We start from the raw sequence: 24,205 nt of genomic DNA, 5'->3' as shown, positions 1-24,205 counted from the left end.
CCAGTTAACATTTCTCAGCTTCAGCCTCAGTCATTCAAAACTCTGGACCTTTTAAAGGTCGGTGCTGGGGATTGAACCCAGGGACTTGCGCTTGCAGGGCAGGCACTCTACCAACTGAGCTATCTCCCCAGCCCTTAAATGTTTCTTAAAGTGTAATATACATAACAGAGAAGTGGACACACGTGAAAGGAACCATGCAGACCCAAAAGAATACGGCTCGATGTGATTCTATTTGATGGAAGTTCAGGAATGGATGCAAGTAATCAGAGGCAAAAGGGGCTAGGATAATAATTATGCTTCAGGAATCTGGTAGAGAGAATCTGCTGAGGGTGCCGGCAATGTTGTTCCTTGACCCAGGTCCTGGTGACATGGGTGTGTTCAGGAAGTTCATTAAGGTACATACTATTGCCTAAATCAAATTACTCCCTCTATTCATTCATTTCTCCCCTGTATGATTCATTCAGTTAGTATTTACTGAGCACATACTATATACCAAGAACAAAGCACGGTACGTGGGAACAGTGGAAAATGAGACGGATGTGGTCCCGACTCTCACGCAATTTACACTCTGGTGAGGAAGACATCTGTCAAATGAACAAAACACATAAATACATACTTAGAAAATGTAAATGGAGCCAGCATATCAGCTACTTTTTGAGTGCAGATCGCTCACTGACTGCCGCCTATCATCCGCCATTTGCCCGTTTGCCTGCCTCTTGCCTGCCCATCACCTGCCTTTCACCTACTCATACCCAACACCCAAGGTCCACCTGCAGATCGTCCACTAGTAGCCTACAGACCAACCGCAGACCACCAGCAGATTGCCAGCTGCCTGCTGTTGCCAAGAGGCTACTGTCTCAGAACCCACAAGTTTGGTTACACATGGCTGCTGCCATTTTGAGACAACAGTCAGGACCTACAGGACTCCTGACCGGACTGACCAAACCCCATCTCCAGGACCCCTCAGCCTGACCGACCACACCCCGCCTCCAGGACCCTTGCCTGACCAAATGTACCCCACCTCCAGGACCCCTGGCCAATTCTGCTCACGCCCCAAGCTGCAGCTCCCCATTTGCCAACACATTTGGAAGTCAGTGCAGCCACCTTGGATTATCCTGGAAGCAGAAGCTGCCATCTTTAGGTGGGGCAAATTCCATCCCGAGACGCCTGCTGAAGACTGGAAGCTCATTGTCAGGTACCTCTCATGTATCAGGCGATTGAAGACTGGGAGGTTTGAATATTATATGGCTGTTATAGTGTATATTTTTTTTTCTCTCTTTTCTCCTTTTTGAAAATGTAAATGAGAAGGGGCTATGAGAGTGCACCAGGGGAACCCGATTTGGAAGGTCAAGGGATACTTCTCCAAGGGAGACATCTGCATTCATGGATGAGCAGGAGGTGAGCAGAGGAAGAGGAGGAAGAGAGGGAGGAATTCAAGCTGAAGAAAGAGCACATGCAAAAGTCCTGCAGTGGGCAAGGCTGTGTTATGACTGCAGAAAACCAGTTGGATCGTCAGCTGGAGAGGACAAAAAGAGATGGGAAGGTTCCAGACCAAAGTCTGGGTCTTAATCCTGGAGAGAATGGGAAGCTGACCACCAAGGAACAGATGTCCAGCTGCCACGAAAACAGGCCCCTCACCACTCTGTGCCAATCCTGCTTCCCTAAGAGTACTATTTGGCCCAGAGAGAATTATCAAAGCCCCTAGGCATGAGATCCGACATTCAATTCATCCAGATAACTATTGCCCCCAAGAAAAACTATCCACAAATTAAAAAAAAAAAAAACTGGACAAACAACAAAATTCTCATTTGCATGACTGCCTGAATTCCAAAGAGTGGTCTCCACCATGACAGAGGAAGCAGGACCTTCAATACAGGACTACCCACAGAAATCGCCACCCTCACCGTGAAAACAAGACAAGCAACAGACGTGCCCTCCAGCTTCTGCCATGCTCTCTGCCAGCTTCTTCAACTCAAGAGAGCACACAAAAACTCCGCCCAAAGGGCGAAGGAACTAGAATGTAAAAAATGACACGGCCAGAAATCTATCCAAAGTTGAAATGCTATCAATACCTTTCAAAATGAGGTCAGCAGGTGGGGTGATCACAGACTCCAATTCAACTTTCTGAGGTTTCCCACAAACTAAAGCATCGCAAGCTAGAAAAGAGTTTCTCAGAAAGCCTTACCCTCACCCCCATCCAGTCACCTCCTGGCCCCAGCTCAGCATCTCTCTCCTAGATCCATCTTCAGTAGCAGCTGAGGCTACTGACCACAGCGCAGTAGGCACATCCATTCTTACATCATCTCCTGGATTCAGGAGCTTCCATCCTGCTTCCCCAGATAAGATTATAAACTCTACAAAGGACAAGGACAGTGCCCAGTCCAAGAAGAACAGAAATAGCTGCTGTTTGCGAAATGCTTACCGTATGTCAAGCAAGGTGCTAAAGAAACTCTTGACATGCACTCTATAAACTCCACGCTCTTATTTCCTTTTGCCTACAGAGAAACCAAAGCACAAAGTCTGAGTCATTTGGTCAAGGTCTTACGGTGAGGAGCTTGAGCTGAAGCCTGTCTGTCTCCCAAGCACAAACCCATCACCATCATGCACAGCTTGTGCCCTGTGACCACGTGCTGTGGAGAAGTGACAGCAGTAGAGGAGGGAGAAGAGTGGGAGGATTCCTTTCAGAGGACAACTCATTTCTGCGGCCCTCCACACCTAAGGATGCAGGGAAGAGAGATCCCTATTGTTAGAAACATGGAAATAGCCTAGTAACCACCCCCCAAAATAGGAAAATCGACATCATGACTGACATGAAATGTCAAGCCTCTCTTTAGGATGCAAAAAATAATAATAATAATAGCAACAGCCCCAAGATGTTCCGGTAACACTTCCCCGCTGTTCCTGAGGGGCCGTTCCAGGTTCTCCTACCTGACCTTCAACCCCAGGAGCCTGGAATTTCAGGATCTGAGTCCTGTCAATTATTGTTTCAAAATGCATCTCATGCTCCTCTGTCTCAAGTATTTAACCATTTCACTCACCCCCGCAACACATCCCGCTTTCAAACAACGACAATCTCCACTCCCCTGTCATGACACTGCTCCCTCAGGCCCAGACCCTGTGACGTGGTGTTCATCCCCCACCAGCTCCTCCATCACACACCCTTCTTCTTGCTTCCTGCAGGTGCCACTCTCTCTCCCGCAAGACTCCACTTGTGCTATCCTCTGCCCAAAACTCCCTCCCCTGTCCCCACCCCCTTGTCAATCTGGGAACTCCCACTCCTACGGTAAGACTGTGCCCAAGTATCACCTTCTCTGTGGAATCTTCTCCACCCCTCCCAGAGGAGTAGGGATGCCATCCAAAGTGCTTTTACACCCGTGGTGTAACACTTCTGGGTATGTGTCAGAACCGACCGGCTACGTGCTGCTCTTCCTTCAAGAGTCCAGGAGAATGAATCTTCAAGGGCAACACCATTGTCTTATTCCTCTTCAAAGTCTCCACTGCCATCTGACATCATAGCACATATTTGTCCTATGCTGTGGGCTTACTGCTCTCCTCCTTCTACTAGGATGTAAATCTCATGAAGGTGGGCACACTGTCTTATTCACTGTTCTTGTTCCAATGCCCAGGATGGTACCTGATCTATCGTAGGCACTTGATAAATATTTATCGAATGAACAGATAGAGGGATGGATGGATGGATGGATGGACAGATAGATGGATGGATGGATGATGGATGGATGGATGGATGGATGGAACATCAGCTAGGTGGGTGCATGGATGATGGATGAATGGGTGGGCAGATAAAGGGAGGATCATGTCTTACCTGCCTCCAGGTCACAGAGTGATGAAGAGATAGCATCAAGATTTAAAATCAGGTCTGTTGATTTTTGAGCCTGAACTCTCAAGCCCAATTTTATACGGTCTTTCTAGAAAGTCTAGGTTCTCAATAGCACCAGGAAAGAAGGTTAGAATTCCCCACAGAACATGGTCATTGCTGAATAAGTAATGCTGTGGATCTCCTACTTGGCAAATGCAACTTCCATCTACTTAACAGATGCCACGATTTAAAGGAGGATCAGAACCTTCTTGGTCTTGGGATTGAGCTCCCCATGTGACTCAGTAGGACAACTTTCTGCCTGTGGGCTGAGAGGAAAGGAGATACCAAGAGACACAAGCAAGCAGGAGAGAACAACTAAAGGTGACAACGACACAGTAATTAAAAGATGTGTACTCCTGAATCAGGGTCACTATCACTACCAGACCCTGTGCCGCTGTGCCTTCCAGTTCTCTGGAACACTGAGCACACTTCCAACACAAGCATTTCCCAGAAGAACACTGAAAGGCTCCTTCCCCATCCATGAGGAGGAAGAGTGAGTACAAAATCAAGTCCATGAGGAGGAAGAGGTCCAGGCTCAAACCTGGGTAAAATTAGAAAATAAATAAGTTGGATCACAGAGACAAATGAAAGTCTCTATATGCTCTCACAATTCCCCATAGTTCCTCTGCAATAAAAAAGAAAGAAAGAAAGAAAGAAAACTCAATGAATATTTACTAAGTGCCCAGATTGGTGTTCGAGAGACGTTAAAGACATAACAACACCAAACTAGACTCCCTGCTTAATGCGATCAGGAAGACGGAAGGTCAATTGACAAAGGATGGTTCTCCACACTTGATTCAATGCCGTATATCAAGAAACCACTTGCAAATTATCTTCAAATGAGGGAAAACACTAAGTCAAAGGAATGATGTACAGGACACCAGGGAGAGAACCAGGGTGAGGGGCATATCTGGGAGTAACACGAGTCATCTTGGGCCCCTGGGAACTGACACTCCACTCTGCTCTGCTCTGCTCTTTCTTTCTATTTATTTTCTGACTATTGGCTCAGACTTGCTCTTTCACCTCTGAAACAGTCTTATATTTCAGCTTTAGAACAGTCATCTCAAACTGCAAGCCCTGGAAGTAAAAAATTTAAAAAAAAAAAGGAAAGTCAGTTCATTATCTGAGTTCCTAACTAAGAAGAGATGAAGTTCCGTGTGTGTCTCACTCTGGAAAGCCATTGTGAGTAGCCCTCTAGTGCTGCCCAGGACTCTGCTTACAGCCACGGCACAAGAAAAGGCTCAGCTCCTCCACAGAATGTCACAAAGATAAGCCTCTTGCACATCTTTATCCAGCATATGAGCAGTTTCACAGTATAGACTTTTAGCTCTAGACTCTGATAATGCAGGCTTTTTCCACTTACCTCAGAGAATAAGAACTTGGAATATTGTTTTTTTTAATTCCCAGACCAAAGAATTTCCCAGCTCCACCTCCAGTCATTACCTAGGTTGGTCTCCCATTATACATTCTCATAGCACCTAATAAATTTCCTCCAAAATACTTAACACAAGTGAAATTAAATCTTGGTGCAATGATTTGTAGAAAACCTCATCTTCCATCACTACACTGTAAGCTCCATGACAGTAGAGATCATCCTAAAAGCTTTCACCACCGTTTCCTGACATCAAAAAGTAATTCCTGACACATACAACTTAATCGGTGAATGCTTTTTAGAAAGATGGATGGATGGGTGGATGCATGGATGGAAAGATGGATGGATGGATGGATGGATGGATGGATGGATGGATGGATGGAAAGATGGATGGATAGATGGGTAGATGGTGGATAGATGGATGAATAAATGGAAGGATGAGTAAGTGGGAAACTGCATGTATGTGGTGAAAAGACAACTTTCCTGCCAGAGTTTCAAAGAGCCATCACACTTTAAAATGCCATATGTAAACACTTTGTACGCTGTATTCTCTATAAAAAGGCTGACATCGTATCTATGAAATATACAATTTCAATGGAGAAATAAGATGAATGAAGCCAAAGAACACATGGTATTATACCAAGTGCCAAAAATGATAAGGGTTCAAGCCTTTGAAGACATCATCCAGAGCTCATGCACGTTTCAGGGGATCCTCCTGTGCACCCAAGAACTAACTGGATTACAGAATCAAAAGACCAAATCATGGATTTAAAATTATACTCCATAATTTAATTTAGATAAACAGCTGAAAAGTATCAAAAGGAGATGCCTATTTTCAGAATTATGATGTAATGATCTATTTACATATGTGTGCATGCATGCATGTGTGTATGTGAGTCTATGGGTAGGGACAGAGACAGACACAGAGAAAGAGAGTGTAGAGCACAGCAAGAATGTGCACAAATCATTTCCAAACCCCAAGTTCATTTCTTGACCAATTACCTTCTCTTATATGTTTTTCTTTATTGACCTTGATACATTATAAACATGACACAGCTGGTTCTGGGCAGTACCTGGAGTATCACTAGTATTGGAAATAATATATTTTAATTAGTTTCTAAGAACCTGTATTTCATATCAACTAGATTTTCAAAGGTCATATTTTCCATATTTACTTAGAAAGGCATTCTGTTGCTCAGTGACAAAGCTTCAGGCTTCCCTGGAGTGCTCTACAGCTCAAAATGAATTTTCTGTTGTCTCTCCAGCAAATCAGCCCCCCTGTTTAAGACCCAGTGTTAACCCACTCAAAAGATTCTTATTTCAATTGGGACACTGAGCCTGAAATCCCACTTCAGGTGGCTCTTTTCAAGCCAAACTATCAAACACAATCAAAAGGCTTATCTGTCTTTTATCTGCATCGAAACCCCCAGGACCCATTCAGAATAAGCCAACAGGTGGGTGAAGCTGGCTCACAGGCCTCTGGGATTGAAGGTGTCCAACAACTTGTAGCCTGACTTAAGTAATTTTTTAATGGCCTTCTTTAGGATTTTACTGAGAAAGTTCAACCTGAAATGCGCAGTGTTATATTATAAATTCATAGAGAAAACTATACCCAAAATAAAATTAACCTTTGATTCACTTTTTACGTGTGTGTGTGTGTGTGTGTGTGTGTGTGTGTTGTGGTTGTTGTTAGGGATTGAACCTAAGACCTTACACATGCCAGGCAAATGCCCTACCACTGAGCTACACTCCCAACTCTCATTCATCTTAGATTATATTTTTTTAAAAATTCTAACCTATATATGCTAACTACACACTAAAATAAGCTTCCATTCTAAAGGGTTGTTATTTGGTGAAAACAAATACAACTGTTTGGGTTCATGTAATACTTTAGGGTTTACAATAATTTCAATTAGAAACTTAGAAAAGATGTTTTGAATCTACACAGGAAAGGGAAGAGCTGACTTACTAATCATAATCATCAGTTTTAGCTCTTCATAGTCAGAAAATGAGTGCCCTGGGGTTTTTCTAGAGTCCATGATGAGTTCAGATCTTTCTCACAAAGAAAGATGATGCTAACCAAGCCAAGCTCTCCAGGTCCAGACACTGAACTGTGTCCTCGCTGGTGTACCTCAAAGCCTATGGAGAGACATACCTAATAAGAAAACCCATCAAAGCACATGAAAACAGGCACAGTCATTTAGTGAGTTCCAGAATTAACTCTTTCCCACTTTGACACAGTTTCCTATCACTATTCAGTAATAATGGTCATCTCACTTAAAGCCATTAATACTTACGGAGGACATTTCTCCTGCCTGGCCTCATTCCTCCTCCCCACACCCTATAAAGTAGGCATTACTATCCCCATTTTACAGATGAGGAGACCAAAGCTACAACAAGGTGGGCGATTTACCCAGGGTCACACAGTGAGTAGGTGGCAGATCAGAAATTTGAGCCCACTTCCCCGGATTCCAATCTCATGCTATGAATTTTGGATCTTTATATTTTACTGCCTATTTCTACTGAAGTGACTTTCTTATAAATAAATAAAATAAATAAATAAATATTTTCTCTGCCGAACTGCAAAATCTTCTTGGGATGAGGGGGGAATTCCACCCAAGGGCTTGTCTCAATTATAATCAAAGCACAAGTGCAGGTTCTAGGCTCTTCTGCAAAATGCCACCGAGAGAAGTCTGCTTGTGTAAGGGATCCCACTTCTAATCCTGAATGTGGGCAATTCAGGATTGTCACCAGAAGCATTCTTAAACTACCCTCACCGAGTGTGGTTTTATTAAAAAGAGTGAAAACAAAAAGGGAGAAATTACGTAGCAGTCAACTCAAGAGTTTTGCCCTCTAGCAGCACAAAAGCAAGAAAATCTATTCTTAAGCTCCCCTAAGCACATAAAAATCCATAATTTCCCATGGTTTATGAACTTTCCGTATTTTCACTCCCAGCTCATACCTACATCCCCAATTTCCATGACAGCCTAATGGGGCATGGGGCTGTTCTCAATGGCCTCTTGGCATTGTGATCATCCCACACACCTCCTACTCAAGAATGGCAGAGGGTTTATCCTCTCCACGTGTCTACTTTTGAAATGGAAACTTCCCTCCCCCAGCTGTTCGCTGGGAACGTGGCCACCTGAATTTCCCACAGGCTCCCTTGCGGCAGGTGTGGCTATGTGATCAAGTTCTAGCCGAGAGGATACAGGCAGAAGTATCTGGAGACAACTTCCACAAGTGACCCTGAGCGTGTGTCTTCTCCTGCTTCCTACTGGCTGAAAGAAGCCTGTGAGGACTGCAGAGTCTAGCATCATTCTTGGGCCACGAGATAACTGTCACTCCCTAGGGATGATAGAGTAGAAAGTTCAAAGGAACAGAAGGACCTAGGCTCTGGACTGTTGACTTAGGTGAAAAAATAAAGCCTAATGTATTTTCTATTAAAATGTTGATCCCATTCTAAGTAGATTCACTTTAAGAGGAAATATCTGGTACCAAAAATAATCAGATAAGAAGGTGCTCCTCTGTGATTCCAGATTTTAATCCCAGGCAATGCTCAATACCAGGGATAAACTTCCCTCCTTCCTAGATGTACCTCATCCTAAGCACCTCGATTTCAGGGGCTGCCAATCTGTCCCACCCACTCTCTTCTCCTCCCCACTCCAACCCAAGTGAAATACATGGTCAAAGCAGCAACCCAGGAAGACCACATGTTCACAGTTGAATTTGGACTCTTACCCAGCCGACGGTTCCACAGCAAAGCAACCCTACAGAGTCTTTTCACGCACCAGCTGCCCTACCACGGAGGTTAGTTTGGAGACCATCTTAGCAGCTGATTGTTTTCTGAGAGGTCATTCTGTACCATAGTCTGGTTGGAACATCTTAAATAATGCCACTACTTAGAGCTGTTCAGCAACTCTAAAGGTAGGCCCTGTCATTGGCCCCATTTCACAGGTAAGGAATCTGAAGTACAGAGAAGCTAATAAGTCTCAAAGCCATGATTCAACCCCACACTTACTTACCTGGTAGCCTATGCACATGCCCACAGCATGACGGGAAAGAAAGATGATTTAAAAAAAAAAAAAAGTGGGCCAGTTGCAGTGGCGCATGCCTCTAACCCCTCAGGAGGCTGAGACAGGAGGATGGAGAGTTCAAAGCCAGCCTCAGCATCTTAGCAAGGCCCTAAGCAACTTAGTAAGACCCTGTCTCAAAATAAAATATAAAAAGGGCTGAGGATGTAGTTCGGTGGTTAAGTGCCCCTGGGTTCAATCCCTGCTGCAAAAATAAAGAAATAAATAAAAAGAAAGGCATCTCTAAAGTGTCCATACTTCATTAGAAATTTTAATTTGTTTTTTTCTCATTACATCAGAAAATTCCCATCATTTTCCAGGCTGTGAACAAAAGGATCTCCTGCTTCTGATGTGCCATCCCCACGCATTCCAAAGTGACTTTCCCAGCCATCAATAATGGCAGAGCTTGCAGCTCAGGAGAGCAGCAGCAAAAATGTTTAAAAGTCACCCCTGACCTCAGCAAGAGACAAAGACAGAAACCCATTTGTGGAATTGAAAGGCCATCTCAAAGAAGAAATGACACATCCGGGCACCCACGTGCCATTGGTATTTTCTTCGAGGGGGTTAGACAAAGTTCTAGAAAGCAATTCAAGTCGTTTGCACCTGGGCCCAAGTGTTTGCCATTTAAAGGGATTTGGGAAGTCCTCTGGTGGCTTCATGAGATGGTGCTCCAAATCTTGGTAAGAGAGGCAGGGAAGGTCTAGAAGTCTCCCTGGTTGAGTCTGTCCTGCCCCAGATATCAGAAAAGAGCTAACATCTCAGAGGACAACAGTGCCATGCTCCAGGCTAGCCCTGCACACAACTCACAATGCCACCTCCCCTCACCAGGAGAGTTGAGGCAACCAGCACACCGTGGTCAGGGCTAAGTCATATTTCAGACCCTGATCACTCAGGTGCTTTCTTCTCCTGGTCTGAACCCAGAGCACCAGGAGGGTCACATAGCAGAAATGTGACATTCTTCACCAAACTCAACTGCGCTGGCCTAAAAGTGGGGGTGGAGGGGGCACAAACAAATTTTCCGGACCAGAGGTTTCCAATTCAAAGACCTACAGGGCCCAAAAAAGTGGATAAAGCAGGCAGGGTGGAAATGGACCAAGACAAAATGGTGAATGTGTGCCCAGTCTACAAAAACAGCTGCCCTTGGTTCCAGATGATTGCTCTAACATCAGAATGAGACCATTTCTCAGCAAAGTTGAAGTTGGAAATTCAGATGTATGTGAAACCTCTCAGTTCTAAAATGCCAACATCTAATTCACAAAATATTTAAAGATATCCTAGGGGATAAACAAATCCTTAGAGGAGATGGCTTTGGGGAGCCCATTTATAATCCCAGAGACCCCCAAGGTCACTGTACACCCGATCAAGATAGGTTGGACATGCCGCGCTAGAAACTGGATTCAAGGACCCAGTCACTTGGAGTCTTTCCTGTTTCTACCCAGAAGATAGAAAGAACCATTTAAATGCAGATCTGAGAGGCACCCCATCTGGAACCACCTCTTTCAGAGGAGGAGGAGGCCCAGGGGATACCACAGTTGCTGTTAAGGGGATGGGCCATCTGCAGAGGAGGTGGCCACCTGCTGAGACCTCTGCAAAGCAGGAAAAGCAGCAAAACTTCACTGTGAGGTGAGGAAGGGCAATGAGCAGCAAAAGGGGCAAGAAAGGGTCCTCTCCAAGCAGGATGGGCAACACCAAGACAGATTCAGGAGACCCCTTTCCACGCTTCCATTGCTGGGAAGGGAGAAGGGGTGGAAGCACTTCCTTGATTTGTAGGGCCTCCAGCTCCACCGGGCTTTCCTGGATGGAGCATCACTGTCCCATACACATACATCCCCTAAAAGGACCCTTTTATGGTGAAGAATTCCTAGCCTGGGAGGTCACTCTGACAGAAGGGATTCCTTGCGTTCTACTAACTCAATCACTTCCGCAAAGTCTTTTTCACCATCTCTTCCCACAAACGGCATCCCAGAGCCCCAGAGCCTACCTTGACACTGGAATCCTTGCTTCCCGAAGCCCCTGCAAAAGCAGAAGGATGCATGTCAGCCTGAGGGGCCCAGACACCGGTTAGTTCTCCCAGTCTGCCTCTTCCCCTGCCCTCTACGCCAGGTGCAATCTCCCAGTCACAATCAGGTGCCCAACAACCTTCCGCCTTGGGGAGGTGGGTGTAGGTGGGAACTCGGCGGTAACCCACAACTCCCGTCACCCGGGCAGAAGAGAGGGGACTGCGACCACCAGGTGGCGGGATGGGGGCGTGGGTGGGGGTGAGCATTTCCGTTGGGGTGGGGGCGGAAGACAGACGTCCCGAGTGCCCTGGGGAAAGAGAAGAAATAAAGACCCATCCAGAGGAAGGAGGAAAGGGACCCCCGGAGCAGCGGCGGAGTCGTCCCCTGGGGGACTAGGAAAGTGAAAAGGACGACCCATGCCTGGAGGGACAAGGAGAAGAAAGCCCCCCCACCCCGCAGTGATGCGAGGGGGTAGGACTGATCAGTAGAAAGGGAACCCAGGCCCTCGGGGAGGCGCAATAAAAGATAACACAGGGCGCTGCTCCGGAGACACCCAGGAGGAAAGGATGTCCCGTGCCCGCAGGGAGATAGAGAAAGGAGGGGTGGGGATTAGGGCGCCTCGAGCCCGGAAGAAAGCTGAGCGGTAGGGAACCCCAGGACAGAGAGCACCCGAGGGGCTGCCCTGCGGAGGTGGGACAGACACCCCCTGCTCCGAGCCAGGTGGCGAAAAAGCTCCCGTGACGCTGCCCGTAGATGCTCTGGAGGCGACAGGGGGTAAGAGAGGGCAAGAGGTGCCTCCCGGCCGGCCGTCTGAGACCAGAGGACAAGGCACCTGCGGGACAGTCCACCAGGGAGTTCAGGGCAGAATGGTCCAGGGGAGAGCCTGAGGATGAGGGGTACCGGCGTGGCTTCTCCCTCGGGAGCCCGGGGCTCGGAGAGGGGTCCCCGCGTGCAGCACTGCCCTCGGGGAGCCCCAGGAAGGTGCCCTGCGCCGGCGCGCTCTCACCAGATGAAGTCGGTGCAGTGGCTGCAGAAGGTGGGCTGCTTGAAGAAGCGGGCGGTGAATTTGTGGTTCTTCACCTCGTGCACGTTCTTTTGCCGAAGGGCGCCTTTGCGGGCGAAGCGCACGGTGCTCTCCTCGCCCTCGTTCGGCGGCGGCCCCGCAGCCGGGTCAGCCATCTTGCGCGCGGGGAGCGGGAGCCCGAGAGGTGCCGGCCCCGGGGCCGCGGGACCGCGGGCTGCGGGGCCCGGAAGGCGCGGGAGGAGGCGGCCGCTGCTGCCGCCCGGGGCCGCGGGCGCTTCCCCTGCGCCGGCTCTGGCGGCGGCCGCGCGCGGAGCTGGGCTGTCACTCGCCCAGCTGCTGCCGCTGGTCCAGCTGCGCTTGGCACCGCTGGCCCCAGCTGCGGGGGAGGGAGGCGGAGCCACGGGAAGGCTCCGCCTCCCTCATTTGCATCGCGCCCAGGCCCCGCCCAGCGCCTCCAGCTGCTTTACATATTGGCACCCCCCGCGGCTGCCGGCCTCGCAGCAAAGTGTTAGCCGCAACGCTGCGGCGCTGGGACCGCAGCCTGTGTTCGTCAGATCCGAGCCTCGCCCCCTACCCAGTCTTCGGTCCGGGTTTGCTTTAAGGAGATGAGCACCTCGGTGCCTCCGCCCCAGGGAGTACCCAGAGCGGAAGGACCTTGGGGGATTGGGATGGGGAGAAGGGGAGCCGAGGGCCCAGCAGATTCCACCCTGGCCTCTGCGGAGAGGCTGGTACCCATCCACCCATCCATCCCATTGGTCATTCTGCACGCGTCTCCTGGAGGGATGGGCTCTCTCTGTCACTCATCCGGAAAGGCCTGTGGCTCCACACCCTTACACACACATACATCCACACGTTCTGCAGAGGTAGGGGAGGAGCGATCTTTGTTTTATATATACCTAACTCCACCACAAAGAAGATTCTTGGGTTTGCTTGCCGGAATATTTAGAAGAGAGCTCCCTATCTTCTGTTCTTCCTTTCCACAAAGAGACTCCGTTTCCTCAACTGTAAAATGGGGCTAATAAAGAAATTTAATAGTTCAGTGTTTCCCCAAATTTAATTCACTTGGGACCCAGCTTTACAAATTTTAATCATATTCGTGCACCATTTTTTTTTTACAAGTCTATCTGGTTTGATCTATTTGTATATGAGTAACAAGAGTTATTATGAAGACCTCTCCGGTTACTCTCATGTGCCCAAAGCATCTAAGACAGAGGCCTTCTTTTACCTGCTAAGAGAAAAGATTGGCAAACATTGGAGAGATGCTCAAGACACATCAATGAACAACTGGACTCCCTGCTTGGTGCATCCTGAAAGATAGGGTCGTAACTAAGAGGGTGGCAATTGTCTAGAGGTGCAACTGGGAGTTATTAAAGGCCCTGTCCATACCCTACTCTTTATCACTCCAACCCCCATCATGCCCTACACTCGGAATGAAGCACTGCATTGGACAACGAATTCCTTCAGTTGACCTAGATGCTGTGATAGAGGGAGCTGCTCACCCTCATGTGTTCAGCTCAGAGTCTGACACCTAAGAGCCAAATAAATATGAAGGAGTGGGTGAACACATGAGTGAATGAAAACTTAAAAGACAGCACCTGTTTATCCCTATCCATGCCCCATAGGTGTTCCAAGGCAATAAGCCTCAAGTGTTTGATGGGTGTCAGGTGCTGGTGCTGTCTTATTTAGTCCCAACAACAACCCTATGTAGATTTGGCAAGTCTCATTATGGATAAGGATAGTGCAGCGTGCGTGGCGTGATTAAGATATACACCCACCGTCACATGGTTGCAGAATGGTGTTGGATTTTCCTAACTACAAAGCGCTTGGATGACAAAGGGGTAAACCTGAGTAGTGATAGGAATTAGGTCCCATTATGACAATTTTGCCTGGAAGCAACTGAGTGGTAAGTCATTATTAGGTAGCATGTGGAGCACCATGGCTATAATAATAGAATGTCCTTCCCTTACATAGTAATTCAAAGGTAACCAGGAAAAAATAGCACTCACTTTTAAGGTTGACATGTTTGGGAAACTGGATGTGCCTGTCTATTATTAGTCCTTTAAGAGGCCCCACCACCTCCCAGGGAGGCTTGGGGAAACATCCCAAGAGACATTGCTGCTAAAGTAGATTTCCTTTGAACCGATGATCTGGAAGCTCGCAGCCCACATCCTGCCTTTTGAACGAAGTGCCCTGGATGACTTTGGTCTATAACAACAAACAGAACCTCATGGCGCCTGGGCCTAGGGATGCCGGGACTGGTGGGTTGTGAAAAGCCATCAGTTCCTGGAGGGGCCTAAGCTGAGGGTGGGGAATAAGGTTCCCATTGGATCCAGATCCCTGTAAGTCAGGGATCTCAAGCTGCGGACATTAGATACCCTTTTTAACGAGTCCGGTGATTTTTTTTTTTCCAAATTCACAAGTTTAGATATTTAAATAAATTTTACGTAAATATCCAAATTCTCACTTCTCTAGGAAAAAGAAAAAGATATAAGTGGTGCTTGCCTTCCTGAACTCGCTCATTCATTTGTTCATTCACTAAATGAGGAACTATTAAATAAACCAGGCCAAAGCTCTTGCCCTTGAGGAGGTCAGGGTCTAATGGTGGGAGGAGGTGACGTGCAAAATAACCTAATCAAGTAGCAAATCCATGCTGGGCGCTAAGGAGGTTCATTCTGTAAAGAAAGTTAAAACATTGTAAAAACCAAAGAATGATAGTAGCCATGGAAAAATTTTATAATTAGGGACATCAGAGCGAAGACTTGAATAAAGCAGAGGGGTGGACCAAAGGCCTGTTTGGGGGTAGAATGTTCTAGACAGAAAACGGTAAATGCAAAGAACCTGGAGAGGAACATGTTTATCAGGGGCCCTCCAGGTTACCAGAGCCCCCATCTACCTGGTCCACTCTGTTCAAGAAGGAGCAAACACTGACCTGAGAGATTTCAGAAGCAATGAGGAGGCAGGTTGCTCTGGCTAGAAATGAAGTCCAAGGTCTGGTTTGTTAGTCTAAGCTTCATACTGATTGCATATATTCATATCCTGTGGCTTCCAAAAAAATTATCACAGAACTGAGTGGCTGAACATAGCAGAAATAAATTGCTCAGCTGGGCACAGAGGCACACGCCTGTAATCCCAGTGGCTCAGGAGGCCAAAGCGGGAGGATGGAGAATTCAAAGTCAGCCTCCACAACTTAGTGAGGCCCCAAGTAACTTAGCACGACCCTGTCTCTAAATAAAATATGTAAAAGGATTGGGGATGGGGATGTGGCTCAGTGGTTGAGTGTCCCTGGGTTCAATCCCCAGTACAGGAAGGAAGGAAGGAAGGAAGGAAGGAAGGAAGGAAGGAAGGAAGGAAGGAAGGAAAAAAATGTACTGCTAATAGTTCTAGAGGATAGAACTAAATCAAGTGTTATCCAGGCCCCACTCCCTCTGGAGTCTACAAAGGAGAATCCTCCCTTGTCTTGTCCAGTTTCTGGTGGACATCAGTCTTCCTTGGCGTCCTTGGCCTGTGGCCACATCGCCCGTCTTCCTCTGTCTTTTAATCGCCTTCACTTGTGTGCATTTGTCTTTTCTTCTGTGTGTCTAATCTCCCATGTTTATCTCTTATCAAAACATGGGCCATTGGACTTAAGGCTCACCCAGATAATCAGGGATGATCTCTTCATTGCAAGATCTTTAACTGAGTTATATCCAGAAAGATCTTTTTCCAAATAAGATAACATTCATAAGTTCCAGGAAGTAGATTGTGAGCCTCTCTCTGTGAGCAACACATTCAAACCACTGTGTTGCACACCCTGGAAGTCTCTCTCCCCCTCTGGCTCTCATTTTCTTTCTCTCTACAACAGCACTGGATGCAGTAATTTGTCCTCCCGGCCTTGCATTTTAGGGCTACACAATCCAATGCAGCAGTCACTTGCCACCTGTGGCTATTCAGCATTTGAAACCTGGCCAGTCTGAATTGAATGTAAATATAATTGTGTAGTCACCCTGAGCTCCAAGCGTGTCGTATGGAAAAGGATGTAAAATTTTAATGCATCATTTTTATCTTCATTTGGTTTTACTTTTTTTTTAAGGTGGCTACTAGAAAATGTAAAATTATCTACATGGCTCTCTTAATATTTCTCTACACAGCTCTGTTCTAAAGACTAGATTCAATAGGAAGCAAATTAATTTCAAAATGAATTAATAAGGCAAAGATCATCTCCATTCAGTAGGCAAAGGGGAATGAAGGGAAGGGAGGAGGGACGGGGTAGGGAAAGAGGGTGGAATGAATCTGACCTCCTCTCCTATGTAGATATATGAATATATGACAGTGAATCTCACCATCGTGTACATCCACAAGATGCTAATTAAAAAAAGAAAAGTTTGTTTTTTTAAACTTTTTTTAAACTCTAAATAAACAGCTGATAGACCAGTAGAGTAGAGGGAAGAGAGGAAGAATGGAAAGATGAATGGGGAGGCAGAGAGGGGAGGGAGAAGTACGAAGGACTAAATCAGAACAAATTATATCCCATGCTTTTATAATTACGTTAAAATGAATCCTATTGTCATGCATAACTAAAAAGAATCAACAAAGAAAAGAAAGGAAGGGGTGCGGACAGAGGAGGGGGCAGACGCATGGCCACTGGTCTCAGCATTTTGCTGAGGTCTGACCCTGCTCCCGCCCCCTACCCACTGGAAAGGGCCGTTCTTGCTCTCACTCCTCCTCCATCCTTTCTTACTTGACTGACTAAATGCATGTTTGTTTTGAATCACTAGTCCACGTAAGGAATGTCATCACCTGCTATATTTACAGTAGATTCATATTCTTTAAAGAAGCTTATTTCTAAGTTTTATAAACTAAACCACTGCTACATGTTTCTTACAGTTTTAGGACTTTATCCTTATTTCTTCAAATAAAAGCATTTCAATGGTAACCTGACAGGAGACTGAAGTATCCACATCCAAGGTTCTGACTCACTTGGCTAATAAATTTGTGCTGGCTGTCAATTGAGCACTCACCCAGGGCTTTGGCCAGGGGCCTTGGTTCTTCTTTCTATGGGCCTCTCCTCTGGCTGCTTGAGCTTCCTCATAGCATGGTGACTGATTCCAAAAGTCAGGACCCAACAGGACAGAAAGTAGAGGATTACAATGTCTTAAATTCTGACCTAAAAACTGGCATAATGTCATTTCTGACATATGCTATTGGTCTAAAAGACACAGAGCCAGTATTCAAGGAAAGACCGCCCCTTTGCAATGGAAAGAATATGGAAGAATTTGGGGATCACACAGAAAGAGTTCCCTACATTTTTGATGAATTAATGGAATGTCTCAGTTCCCATTTGACCTAAAAGGAAACTTGAAAATGTCGAACAATGTTCAAAGGTCACTCTACAACTACTATTAATTAGAATTAAAAACTAACAGGAAAGTATAGCCCACTCAAAGAGGGAAAATAAACCAAAAGAAACTGTTCCAGAGAATAATCTGACAGCAATTCCACTAGACAGTGACTTTAAAAACAGTGGTCTTAAAGTTGCCAAGTAACTAAAGAAAGACAAGGATAAAAATCAAGAAAGAATTCAAGAAAAATGTGGAAATATAGATAAAGAAACAGAAAATGTTAGAAGAAATGTTAGGCAGTAGAAAGAATCCACAAATCTGAATATAAGACAACTGAAATCATTGAGTGTGAGGAACAGAAAGAAAAATGACTGGAGAAAAGTAAACAGAGCTGAGACACCTACAAAAATGTAGGGAGCTCTTGTCTGACAACATCAAGCAAACCGACATAACGCACGGAGCCTCTGAAAGAGAGGAATTATCGAGAGATTATTTGAAGAAATAATGGCCAGAAACTTCCCAAGTTTGATGAAAGACATGGATATAAACATTCAGGAAGCTCAACAAACTTCAAGCAGGGTGAACTCACACAACTCCACACCAAGACACATTACAACCAAACTTTTGAAAAACAAAACAAGGAATTGTGGACTCAGTGAGAGAGACAGGCAATCCATCACAGATGGATAGATCAAGAGTTCTGCGATGAGATTATTGGCAGATATCTCATCAGAAACTTTGGAGGCCAGAAGGGAGTGGGCTAATACATTTAAAGTGTTAAAAGAAAAAAGTGTCACTCAAAAATCCTAGAAGTGACCCGGTGCGGTGGCGCATGCCTGTAATCCCAGCAGCTCGGGAGGCTGAGGCAGGAGGATGGTGAGTTCAAAGCCAGTCTCAGCGAAAGCGAGGCGCTAAGCAACTCAATGAGACCCTGTCTCTAAATAAAATGCAAAATAGGGCTGGGGATGTGGATCAGTGGCCCAGTGCCTCTGAGGTCAGTACCCAGTACCCCGCCCCCAAAAATACTGTAAGTACCTAAAGTACCCTTCAGAAGTGAGAGACGTTAAGACCTTTCCAAAAAAACAAAAGTTGAGGGAGTTCTCACCACAAAACCTGGCCTGCAAGAAATGCTAAAGGAAGTTCAGAAAGTTGAAGTTAAAGGACTCTGGATAATAACTTGAAGCAACATGATGAAATAAAGGTTTCAATCAAATACATAAGCAATTATAAAAGCTAATATTGTCATACCTAGAGTTAGGCTGCAACCTAATACAGTTTTCTGAGAAAATGCACGAATGGATTTCCATGAAACCAGAAAGAGACCCCTCTTTCTGTTTTCTACATGATTTGAAGAAATCTACATGATTTCTACAAGAGATGAAGGCATGATAAAAAAATTATCAGCTTATTCTTGGAACACACGATTTATCAAGATATAATTTTTACATCAATAACTGAAAGATGTAGGGTGTATAGGAACAATTTTTATATGTCATTGAAGTTAAGCTGGTATAAATTCAAGTCAGAATTTTCTAACTTTAGGGTGTTAAATGTCATACCCATGGTAACCGCAAAGAAAATAATTACCGAATATACACAAAAGAAAATGAGAAAGGAGTTAAAACATTTTGCTCTGAAAAAATACAATAAAATCAGCTAAGTACAAAAGAAGCCAGATATGCAGAAAATGAGCGGGAAAATTGTAAAGCAACTGAAAACAAGTAGCACATAAGCAAATCCCTCTAGCTCTATCATTATTTTTTTTCAGTCATTACTTGAAATATGAATGGATTAAATCTTTCAATCAAAACACAAGAAACCAGCAGAATAGATTAAAAGAAAAAAAAAAAAAAAACACATGCTCCAACTACGCTGCCTACGGTAGACTCACTGTAGATCCACGGACACAAATAGGTTGGAAGGGAAAAAACGGGGAGAAGTCTGGCAGGGGTATTTGTATCAATGTTCATAGTGGCATTTTTCACAGAAACTCAAATGCAGAAGTAGCCAAATTCCCACTGAATGAATGGATAAGCAAAGTGTGGGGTGTTGTCTATCCATACATTGGCCTGTTGTTCAGCCTTAAGAAGGAATGATCACATGTGTGACAACATGGTGATCTTTGGTGGTGGTGGTGTTCAAAGAGGAGATGGGGTTTTACTTAGCAAGTATGACACAACCATGTGACTTTGGACAAGTTATTTAAACTCTCTCAACTTCTGTTTCCTTTTGTTTGAAATGAAGATGATAATACCATGAGGATTGCTATGTGCATTAAACAACGCATATATGCTTATCACAGCGTCTGGTTCATAGTAAATGCACAATAAATTTCTGCTAGTATTATTGTCAATAGAACATCTATTTGGGCTATGAAAAAGTCCAAAATGCAAATCACATTTATACCTAAAAAATATTTCCATTGCTTAATTGCAGTTCCTTTCAACATAGCACATGTCTTTTTAGCATGTGGGGACCTAGTGACTATATATGTGGTGTCTTTGACTCAAATCATTTCTATTTCACTGGCATCAGAGGCTGGCTTTGAACTCGCCATCCTCCCAAACTGCTGGGATTACAGGCATGTGACACCATGCCTGGCCTAGATGAACTTTTTTTTTTTAATATTTTTTAGATGTTGATAGACCTTTATTTTGTTCATTTATTTATATGTGGTGCTGAGAATCAAACCCAGTGCCTCACACGTGCAAGGCAAGAGCTTTGCCACTGAGCCACAACCCCAGCCCATAGATGAACTTTTAAGACATTATGTAAAGTGAAATTAGCCCATCACAAAATGACAAATACTATATGATTGCACTTACATGAGACACCTACAGTCATCAAGATCATAGACATGGAAAACGGGCTGGTGGTTGCTGGAGACTGGAGATTAGAAGGGAGATTTTCAGTTTTACAAAATGAAGTGTCATGCCCAACAATATGAATGCACTAGCACTGAAATACACACTTAATATGGCTGGGATTGCAAATTTTATATATGTATATTTTACCATAATTTAAAAATCCAATAGGAAAAAAACTAATGTGAATTGGACACTTGGAACAAACCAGATTCTGTGCTAACCATTTTTCATGTGTTCCTATCTCTTCTGTCTGAACCCTACATTAGGTACAGATGAGGACTCTAAGGAACAAAAACCCTAAATAATTTTCCCAAGGTTCTATGTTAGAAACTGGCAGTACTGGGACTTGAACCCAGGTCTCCTAACTCAGCTAGCACAGTTACTTTTAGACATTCCCCGAGAATCATATCAGTGTCTGGTAAGGATGGGGAATTTCTGCATAGGAAAAAGTCCACCAGAAAAGATAAGCAGCTACCTTTTTGAAAAATCCTTTTTGTGGCAGTCGAACACAGATATGATAAAGGGCACTAATTTTAAGCATCCGACAGATTTTTTTACATATGTATATAGCCATGTGTATCTTCGACTAAGTAATGATACGGAAAAGTTCCAGATCCCCAGAAAACTCCTGTATACCCTTTCCCAGGAAACTGCCTGCAGAGGAACCACCGTCTGGTATCTGTCTTCACAGATTAGGTTTAAAAAAAAAAAAATTGTGATGTAATATACATAACACAAATTGCCATCTGAACCATTTCTAAGTGTGCCGTCCATCTGGGTTACATACCTTCACATCATGGTGCAACCCATCTCTAGAACTCTTTCCATCTTGCAAAAATTGAAACTTTTTGCCCATTGAAGAATAATTCTCCCATGATCCCCTCCCCCCCAGGAAGTACTTGTGGGTAAAATGCTGTGTAACAGTGAACACGATTAAGCCCAAGAGTCAGGTCAGGGAACGTTCCCATTTGATTGACTAAATTCTAGAAAAGGAAATTGAAAAAATGAAGGTATGCCGCACAAATGAAAGAGGTGTGCTCCCCCTCATGGTCCTCTGGTCCTCCCAGCAGGACTAGGCCAGGAACGGTGGCTCCAACCCAAGGGAGCTCCATTATCTTCTAGCTCCATTATCTAGCTCCATTATCTTCTTCCTTCAAGGGGTTTCGGAGGGGAATGAGAGGCCCGTGCATTCAATGTTGGAGAGATGTTTAAAAACCCACCGGCCCAGATCTGAGACTTCTCATTTTGGGAAACAAGATTCTAAGGGATGACTAAGGCTGATTAAGGGATGCTTTCTATTTGTCTTTCCTCTCATGATCCCTTCTGGAAACGCCTTCTGCATAGAGAGCCTGAATCCAGGGCTAGACAGCACCTGCCTCAAACCTGCCTCACTTGGCACTTCTGCTCGAGGAGAATAAGGCACTTGCCTTGAGTGCAAAATTAAAGAGGTGCCAGGGAAGCAATAAGCAAGATAAATAATATTTTGATGCAATATTTTAAAACTAATGCCAAAAAAAGAAAAAAAAAATAAAGAACATACCAACTTTTTAGATAAAGATAGGATGGGATGGGCAGGATTAGGGTAAGTGAGGTGAGAGGGGTGGAGTCATGCACATACAGAGTAGATCCACAAAGAATTCGTTAGGTTTAAATGGGCAGATAGATGAACGTAGCCTGCTTAGAACCAGCCTGGATGTGTCTTATCGTTTTCATTAGTATTACTAATTCCACTATTAACAAAGCTGTTTCTACAACTGCTCTCTTTGCTCTGTGAGAGAGAGGGCTATTTCCTGAACTCACCCAATCCTTGCACTTGCACTGTATGCTGGTGTTTTCTTACCACTGTCTTAGCTCCAGCTGCCACACAACAAAGTAGGCTGTGTGGTTTAACCAGCAGACATTCATTTCCCAAAGTTCTGGAGGTTGGAAGTCCAAGATCAAGGTGTGGGCAGATCCAGTGTGTGATGAGGATGGTCTTCCTGGCCGGCAGATGGATGCCTTCTTGCTGGATCCTTGCAGGACAGAGAAAGAAAGAGTGTTGGTCTCTTCTTCCTCTTACAAGGATACTGATCCCACAATGGAGACCGCATGCTCAGGACCTCAGCTAAGCCTCACAGCTACTGAAGACCCCAACTCTAAACACCATCGCATTGGGAGTTGGCATTTCAACAGAGAATAGGGGAGGGGACATGAGCATGCAGTTCATTACATCCATCTTCCTAGGCAGCCGAGGACTTCCAGGAGGGTGGAGTTCATCCTCTCCTGGTGACTGGTTTTTACTTCATAACCACCAGATTTGTACTTCTTATCTGACCAGTGTGCGTCCTTGTGCAGAGACTTCACCTCACTCCTCCTTTAAATGGGCTTACACTAAATTGGTTGAGGGAAAGCCATCTTTTAGAGAATTGCCAACTCTCCTATTCAGTTTGAAGTCATAAAATAATAAAAATCATTATTATTTCTTATGGTACTGACACTTATTGAGGACTTCCTAGGTAGTAAAAGTTGTTCTAAACTTTTTCCTTTTATTAACTCATTTAATCCTCATAATAATCCTATAGAGAGGTAATATCAATATGCCCTTTTACGAATAAAGAAACAGGGACAGAGGAATCAAGTACGAACCCCAAATCACTCAGTCACCAAAGCCGGAGAGGTGTGTTGCAAACCCTCAGTCTGATCGGCGTCCACGCTCCTGAGAACTGAATGAGCCTGGTCTCCCCGGGCTACCAGGACCCTCCACCCACATTGCTGAAGAGGTGCCAGCTTATCACTTCCCCAGGACGTCTTTACTTCAGCTCATAATGGGAACGATGAGAGAGGGCCAATGGCCAGACCACAGGAGGAAGAGAAAATAGATTTGGTCATTTCCCGATCCCTGCAGGTTAAAAAGAAATTGTCAATATTAACATCTCTCTTTGTCCTGGAATTCCTTCATATGCTTGGCTGGTCATCTTAATCTTTAGCTGGCCAAGCAGAATATCCATCCATAAAACTGCTTCCAGATGCTCTGTGGCCTGGAGATGGGAAGCTTCAGCAAACAACTACGTTGCCAAACGCAGGAGCACAAGAGAGACTATTCAGTTAAGGGATGTTGGTTGCACGTTTTCTCTGCTTTGGGGGATTTTATCAGTACATTCCAGGTTTGGATGCTTTTCTTTCTTTTTTTCTTTTTTTTTTTTGTAGCAGTGTCAAGGTATTAACTAACAGCATGTTTTCTTCCCAGCTCCCTAATTTCTCCGACAATTGAATAGAATCGAATGATAGAATATTTCAATTGAGATAATGACTTTTTACTTTTTAATTGAAAATGACTCTCTTTTTTTCGTTTTTAGAACAGTTCATGGGTTCACATCTTCAACAAGTCAAAACAAGGTAAAAAGCTTCTCACTAGGAAGTGTGTCTCCAAGCCAGTCATTCTTTCCATCCCGAGGAGAAACGTGGTTGTTCACTTATTGGTTTCTTGTTCATCTTTCCATATTCATTTTATTAAACTTATTGATCTAAAAGTAAGAAAATGGGGGCTGGGGTGGTGGCTCAGTGGTAGAACGCTTGCCTACCACGGGTGAGGCACTGGGTTCGATCTTCGGCACCGCATATAAATAAATACATAACATAAAGGTTAAAAATAAGAGAATGGGAATACATGTCTTACACACAAGGCATCATCCGCTGGA

The 24,205-nt window shown here is 44.8% G+C and overlaps 1 protein-coding gene across 2 annotated transcripts in view; it reads right to left on the bottom strand.

Annotated features, from left to right (window-relative positions):
* PRKCB (protein kinase C beta) overlaps positions 1-12,725 on the bottom strand; it is a 306,697-nt gene extending 293,972 nt beyond the window's left edge. Inside the window, exons 1-2 of one of the 2 annotated variants that reach the window (XM_079121179.1) lie at positions 12,326-12,725; positions 11,301-11,332 (exon numbers count right to left, since the gene is read on the bottom strand). In XM_079121179.1, coding sequence (XP_078977305.1) covers positions 11,301-11,332; positions 12,326-12,498 — 205 coding nt within the window. In that variant the 5' untranslated portion in view covers positions 12,499-12,725. The remainder of the gene's footprint in view (positions 1-11,300; positions 11,333-12,325) is intronic. The other variant, XM_079121181.1, reaches the window with a different exon arrangement.
* Positions 12,726-24,205: the final 11,480 nt, after the last annotated feature.

The sequence above is a fragment of the Sciurus vulgaris genome (genome assembly GCF_902686455.1).
Source record: "Sciurus vulgaris genome assembly, chromosome: 18".
Lineage (NCBI taxonomy): Eukaryota > Metazoa > Chordata > Mammalia > Rodentia > Sciuridae > Sciurus > Sciurus vulgaris.
This window is presented reverse-complemented; position numbering and strand designations above follow the sequence as displayed.